The 7,207-nt window shown below is 43.7% G+C and overlaps 1 protein-coding gene across 1 annotated transcript in view; it reads left to right on the forward strand.

Moving 5' to 3' along the window:
- LOC112237447 (SH3 domain-binding protein 4) overlaps positions 1 to 6,795 on the forward strand; it is a 67,753-nt gene extending 60,958 nt beyond the window's left edge. Inside the window, exons 4-5 of the mRNA XM_024406040.2 lie at positions 3,954 to 4,142; positions 5,473 to 6,795. Of these exons, the coding sequence (XP_024261808.1) occupies positions 3,954 to 4,142; positions 5,473 to 5,697 (414 nt within the window). The 3' untranslated portion in view covers positions 5,698 to 6,795. The remainder of the gene's footprint in view (positions 1 to 3,953; positions 4,143 to 5,472) is intronic.
- Positions 6,796 to 7,207: the final 412 nt, after the last annotated feature.

Here is a 7,207-nt window from a genome sequence, read left to right on the forward strand (position 1 = left end):
AAGTATAGACAAAGCCAAAGAATGGGAGGATGAGGAGGAGGAGACTGGAGAGACAATAGATTGCTATTCTTCAAGAAGCAACACATTTATCAAATGAAGTCCCTCAGTTCTCAGCCTGACAATGATCACTCTGAGCTATCCTCACTCTGAGCTATCTTGCTTTCATACACTTTGTTTTCAAATAGAAGACGATACCTTCGAAGACTGATTCACACTATGTAAAGACGCATACCGCAGAGATTCCCCCCCCGCCCGACTGCCCCTTTCAGAAATATGCCTGACAGAGTTGCATTCTCACTTTGACAGTGAGATGTTTTATGGAGTTGAGAAGATGCAGTGTCTCTATGCACTGATGTCTGCATTGATGTCTTTGTGACATTTAGCTAAACCAGTCTCATGCAGACAGGCAGACACACACACACACTCGGACACACCCACACACACAATACACCAATCCCTTGTGCCTCAGTGACATTTTGAGAATAAAAACACAGCATATACACTGAGTATACCAAACACTGGGAACACTTTCCTAATTTTGAGTTGCGCCACTCCCTCTTTACCCTCAGAACAGCCTCAATTTGTCGGGCATGGACTCTACAAGGTGACGAAAGTGTTCCACAGGGATGCTGGCCCATGTTGACTCCAATGCTTCCCACAGTTGTGTCAAGTTGACTGGATATCCTTTGTGTGGTGGACCATTCAAACGGGTGCACATGGGTACTACGGGTACTACCACAACGGGTACTACCATACCCATTTCAAAGGCACTTAAATCTTTTGTCTTGCCCATTCACCCTCTTTTTATTTAACTAGGCAAGTCAGTTAAGAACAAATTCTTATTTACAATGATGGCCTACCCCGGCCAAACCCGGACGACGCTGGGCCAATGGTGCGCCGCCCTATGGGACTCCCAATCACAGCTGGTTGTGATACAGCCTGGAATCGAACCAGGGTCTGTAGTGACACCTCTAGTACTGAGATGCAGTGCCTTAGACTGCTGTGCCACTCAGGAACCCTCTGAATGGCACACATACACAATCTGTCTCAAGGCTTAGAAATCCTTCTTTAACCTGTCATTTCCTCTTAATCTACACTGATTTGAAGTGGATTTAAATAGTAACACCAATAAGGGACCATAGCTTTCACCTGGATTCACCTGGTCAGTCTGTCATGGATCAAGTTTTGTTAATATTTTGTATACTCAGTATGTAATTAAGCAATAAGGCACGAGGGGTTGTGGTATATGGCCAATACACCACAGCTAAGGGCTGTTCTTATGCACGACACAATGCAGAGTACTTGGACACAGCCCTTAGCCATGGTATATTGGCCATATGTCACAAACCCCCGAGGTGCCTTATTGCTATAATAAACTGGTTACCAATGTAATTAGAGCAGTAAAAATAGATATTTTGTCATACTCGTGGTATATGGTCTGATATACCACAGCTGTCAGCCAATCAGCATTCAGGGCTCGAAACCACCCCGTTTATAATTCCTCTTCAGCTGTCTGTGATGGTCTTTGGCCTAAAGCTGTGTAAATAGCAGTTAGCTCAAACTTCCTTGAATCTGGTCACAATGCCGACGTGGTTATCATACAACTCTTGACAGCATGAATTTATGACATGTCAAGTGTGTCATGCGTCATTACAGTAGTAACACTGCATCTCCTATTCAGTCTTAAAGCCTTTTGCTATATTCATTATATTCTGTGATCATAAATGCTCACCCCACATCCATGCAGCCCCTCACCCCTCAACAGTGGACATATTGACGACTCTATCCAACCCTTAGTGTGAATAGATGTCATTTCTGGATCTCCGTTCTTGCCCTCATAATCTTTGGTAATACTTGGCAAAAGCCTTCACAGTTCAGCACCAAGTCACAGTGAAGGGGTGGGATCAGGCACAGATTACCCTGCAATTTGACTGGAGCTTGCAGTATTAACAGTGTGAGGCGAACAAAGAGGCACATGGGAGCGGAGCATGGTGGAATGGGCTTACTGGCTCTGTCAATGATTTATCCATCTCTCAGTTCTAACAAGGACGAGAGACGTGTTTATAATGTGAAGGCGCAGTTGTGTGGCGGGAGTTCAACACACGAATATAAACCTAATAAGAATGTTTGTTTTGTTCCTGACTGTTTCCTTAATGAACCAGTAACAGGCTGTTAGCTTTGTGGTCAGAAGAGGGCCTAGATCTCAAGAATTATTTGCTTTTGTCAACCCAGGCAAACAGTGTAGTAGGTCAGCACTGAACTACTCTCTGTGTGCGTTGTTTGTACAGTCAACTGGTTTTATATGTGGAGCATCGTCTGTCTGTCTGTTAGCATGACTCCTAGCTGTGTCGGGATCTAGCTCGAGGTGACATGGGCAGTACTCTCCTTGAATTCTGCAGGGATTTCCTGTTGCTGTTACCCAGAGAGGAAGCAGGTGCTTGTCTGAAGCCTTATCTTTCAGTAGGACTCTTCCTTCCACAACATGCACAAACACACATAAACACACGTACGGAAATACATACTAACAAATGCACACAGATGGGATCGTTCAATGTCCTTATTCTAAATCATTCTGCATAAGAATGTTTGCATAGTTACTAAAATGGAAATGAACTCCATGTTGCTTTAGCAGAAATAATCAGATTATATAATGTAGTCTGGGCTGAAGTGGAAATCCCCTCTGCTTTTTTACTGTGATCTGGGCCGAAACGGTGCATTCCTGGCTAACTGTTAACAGGAGCTCCAGGCATCCAGCACACTATCTCATCCTCTGTGTGTGTGTGTGTGTGTGTGTGTTGTGTGTGTGTGTGTGTGTGTGTGTGTGTGTGTGTGTGTGTGTGTGTGTGTGTGTGTGTGTGTGTGTGTGTGTGTGTGTGTGTGTGTGTGTGTGTGTGTGTGTGTGTGTGTGTGTGTGTGTGTGTGTGTGTGTGTAAGAGAGACAAGCATCACCACATTCCTTCACCTCCTCAACCCCCCTCCCTGCCCGTTTCCTGTCATTCCATGCATTCCTGCCCATGGAACTAAAGCCCAAATCAGAGCTTTAGTTGGCTGCACTTTAATATCCCATTTATTCTCCCTGGCTCTGTTGAGTCTAACCATGTATTCTGTGGTTGCCGAGAATCATTTACGGGAAGGCTCTTTGGTGTGTGCATGGGTTTGTTGTGAGTTCATGTATTTGCATTTGTTTGTGTGGCTGCATTTGACTTTGCAAATGTATACGTGTGCAGCACTTCACTCCTGCCCTATGATTCTCTTTGCCTGAGGTTGTGCTTATATTGAAAATATTCCATAGTGTTTTCAGATTCAATGAGCACAACACAAGCACAGTTTAGTTTCACCCCAACTTGATAAGACGTGGGGGGTTAAAGGGTGAAGGATTGGTCTGGATGACACTCCAAACAAATTAGACATACAGAAATATAAGCCACACGAGTCAGTCAAATGTCTCTCTTTCTCCATTTGAAGTAGTGTAGTTTTGGTTCCCTGCTGTTAGCTGTGCTCCATAATGGCACGTAGTCCCCTGCTCAGCTCCCCTGCCTATCGCTGAGTTAATCAAACAGCTAGCTAGCCGGAGCCAGAGAGTTGGAGCCTGCATGGCCTTGGAATGCTGTAGCCCTCCTGGTGAGGTGGTGCTTAGCGGCTCAGTTCCCGTCAGGCCTTCTAGAATACATCTGAAGAAATGACACAGACTTCAGATCATGGAAAATAGGATGTTTTGGGAGCAATGTGAAGCATAGCCAATAAACAAAATGCAGAGGAGGAAGTCATGGAATTTCATGGGCTCTTATGCTTGTGTTCTTGTGTGTTTGTTTATGTGGGTTTTGTATGTTATCCTGTCCTGACCAGCATCTCCTTGTCTATGAGCCAGTCATTTCATGGAATAGTATTGATAAGAATGTATAGCGTGTTTATTTTTTATCCTGACCAGTCTGTCTCTCTGTCTTCCTTCTCAGGCATTGCTGAAGATGGACTGCCAGGGCCTAGTGGCCAGGCTGGTGATGGACTTTGTCCTGCTGACCACAGCAGTGGAGGTGGCCGGTCGATGGAGGGAGCTGGCTGAGAGGTTGGCCAAGGTGTCCCGTCTGCAGATGGATGCATATGAGGCACCCCACAGAAACAAGAATGGAGTAGTGGACAATGAGGTAAGTGGTTTGGATGGCACAATCCTACTGAAACATTGTTGGCAACCATATTGAAAAATGGAACACTAGACATAGCTGTTTGAAATGATATTACCTGCGATCTATAGATAGCGACATGCTTATTCATTTTTTAATTATACTTTTGGAATGATATACAGTGAATGTCACCCATATAACCATGACCATAGTAAATTAAACTAGCAGAACATAGCATGCAATTTATTGTCACAATGTTCAATATGTTGTCAATTGCCAACCCTCATTGTCCTCTGACCTTATCTCTCCCTGTACTGTGTGTTCTACAACGGGTTGGTCAAAACTGAGAAATCCCTGTGCAGCTACTGTCCCATCAGCCCTGCCAGTCAATTCATTATCTTGATCTACACTGTGAAAAGCATCTACACATTATTTCCCCTTGCGTCTAGCCTAACATTTGGTTTGCAACAACGGTCGGGGTTGTACAGACGATGTTGTCTGTCTCTCGACATTTGCAACATTGTTTCAATGTTGAAATTCGATCTCCACTGTCCTATTGAGAATGAATGTGTCAGGAAGAGAGACATCTTTTCTCAGCCAGTCGAAATCATGAATCAGCATACTTATTATGGATATATACAAATAAATGTCAACAGAAAAACAGGTCAAATGACATGAAATGCAGCTAGTTTGCCGTCTTGCCAGCTTCAGTTTGAAGTGATTGCGCTAGCTTTGTAACTGGCTAGCTCCTCTGAACAGTGTCCCGCTGAGAGGCGAAATCGCGCATCATTAGCTCGTTGTTATACATGTGTCCAAAACAGCTTCAACAAACGCAAATGCAGCTACATTGCGGTTATTCTAGCTGTTTGACCTTAGCTAGCTAGCAAGGGTTAAGAGCATTGCCCTCCAGCATGGCAATGAAACATTTAGAATGAATGACTGGATATAGAACAAAAAATACTTTACGACTGGGTCAAGTCTTTGGCAACCTAACCTATAGAATGAAAGGCCAGCTAGCAACCATAGATGTGTCGGGACTAGGCCTATATTTTCATTGAGCTGTTTAGCCAGCTGTCTCATGTACAATTGCTTTACTTGAACCTTTATTTAACTAGGCAAGTCAGTTAAGAACAAATTCTTCTTTTCAATGACGGCCTAGGAACAGTGGGTTAACTGCCTGTTCAGGGGCAGAACGACACATATATATTTTTTTTTACCTTGTCAGCTCGCCAACAACATAATTATGACCATAGAAACATCAGGAAACAGCATGGAAGTCCCATGTGATCTACTTTCAGTTAAATATGGTCGCTTCAATCTCCACCTCTTTCTGTTTCTCTCTCTCCCTGTGTAGGCCATGTGGAAGCCAGCCTATGACTTCCTGCTGACGTGGGCGGCCCAAATCGGGGACAGCTACCGGGACGTGATCCAGGAGCTGCACATGGGCCTAGACAAGATGAAGAGCCCCATCACCAAGCGCTGGAAACACCTGACGGGCACGCTCATCCTCGTCAACTGCTTGGATATGCTCCGGAGCTCCGCCTTCAGCTCCGCCTCTCAGGACGACTGTGCCATCTAGACCAAACTAGCCATCATCATCATCACAACCGTCATCCCTCACAGGTTGCAACTTGTCTCCTCCCCTTTCAATTTATTTCCCATCAGTATAGATAAAAGAACGAGGAAGAGAGAAAGCCCCTTTATACTGTTGAGTTGGACCTACAGACTCCGTCTTCTGCTGTCCTTCCAACGTCGATCACCATCCTAACCCAACCCCTGACCCTACCCTTCTGGATCATTTTGCATATCTACCTAAAATGTAGAACATACCTTATTCCCTGTTTTTGTATTGGAGATTCTGCACAACAGCTGCCTGTCTGTCTCCTCCCTCTGAGTCCTGCTTCCTCCGAATCTGCCTTCAGTCTCTCACCCCCGGGAGGACGAGAGCACTAGACTGCCCCCCTCACCCCACCAACCTTCGTATTGCCACCAGCCAAACTACACAATGCTACAGTCTCAGTATTCACAAATACTATTTTAATTGTCACTACGTGGCATGGTATGTATTTTTGTACTCTAAATATGGCACCACATTTTTTTTAAGACTCTTTGACACCTTCCGTTCATGACTGTGGACCCATTACTAAGAGAATAAACCATTTTGAAATGGTGTCCATGTTCTTTTGTCTTTGTCACGTGTGTCAAACAAGCTGAATGCGTTTATTTATAAAGCTCTGTAATTGTTAAGATGAACGTGCACTGTTGTTGTTCAGGGTTTCCTCCTCAACTCATTTGTTTGAGAACTGTGTATATTTCAAATAGTCTTTCTGCTTCTTCTCTCGCCTCTTTATCACCTCGTTCTTTTTAAAGGAACCTTAAATGCCTGCCGTTGTTTGTTTTTCTACTCCTTTTTTAAAGATATTTTGTACCAAAGCTTGTCAGCAGTTAATATGGTTCCACATATAGCTACTGTAGATGGCCTCATTCAATGTCCAACCACTGTTGTGCAATGCTAATTCTACGTTAAAGATCATGTATATGTTTCGACCACTGTATGTGTTGTGTTCCGTGATGAGTACTGTATAGCTTGCTTCATGTTCATCCACATTTTGCATCCGTTTTGACTGCATACTTTTGTGGAGAATAATATGAATAAAATGTAAATATTTATACACAATTCATTATGCTGATTGCTGAATAACTGGATTCATTACCGCAGTATCCATATTTTGTCTTCAGGTCAGATTTGTTTGAATTTTTTATTTTTATTTCAATTTTACCTTACAAGCACACAAATCATGTTAAAGAGGCAGGAAATGACAAGAAAGGTATGTGACAGGCACTGTTTAGTTTCTAATCAGCATTCAGTTTGCGCAGACCACCCAACAACATCCCAGAGAATACAGCATGTTCTGCTGAGAACAAAATAAATGTACTGGCACACAGGGAGATAATCTCTCACCCCATCTTCCCTTTGTCTAATGGCTAACTGGGTGATACAGCCGGTGTGAAAGAGAGGTCAAAATACACCGGAGAGGGGGATAGATAGACACCCATGAAAGAGAGGAAGAGGTAGAGATAGAGACACA

This window comes from Oncorhynchus tshawytscha, linkage group LG03 (assembly GCF_018296145.1).
Source record: "Oncorhynchus tshawytscha isolate Ot180627B linkage group LG03, Otsh_v2.0, whole genome shotgun sequence".
NCBI lineage: Eukaryota > Metazoa > Chordata > Actinopteri > Salmoniformes > Salmonidae > Oncorhynchus > Oncorhynchus tshawytscha.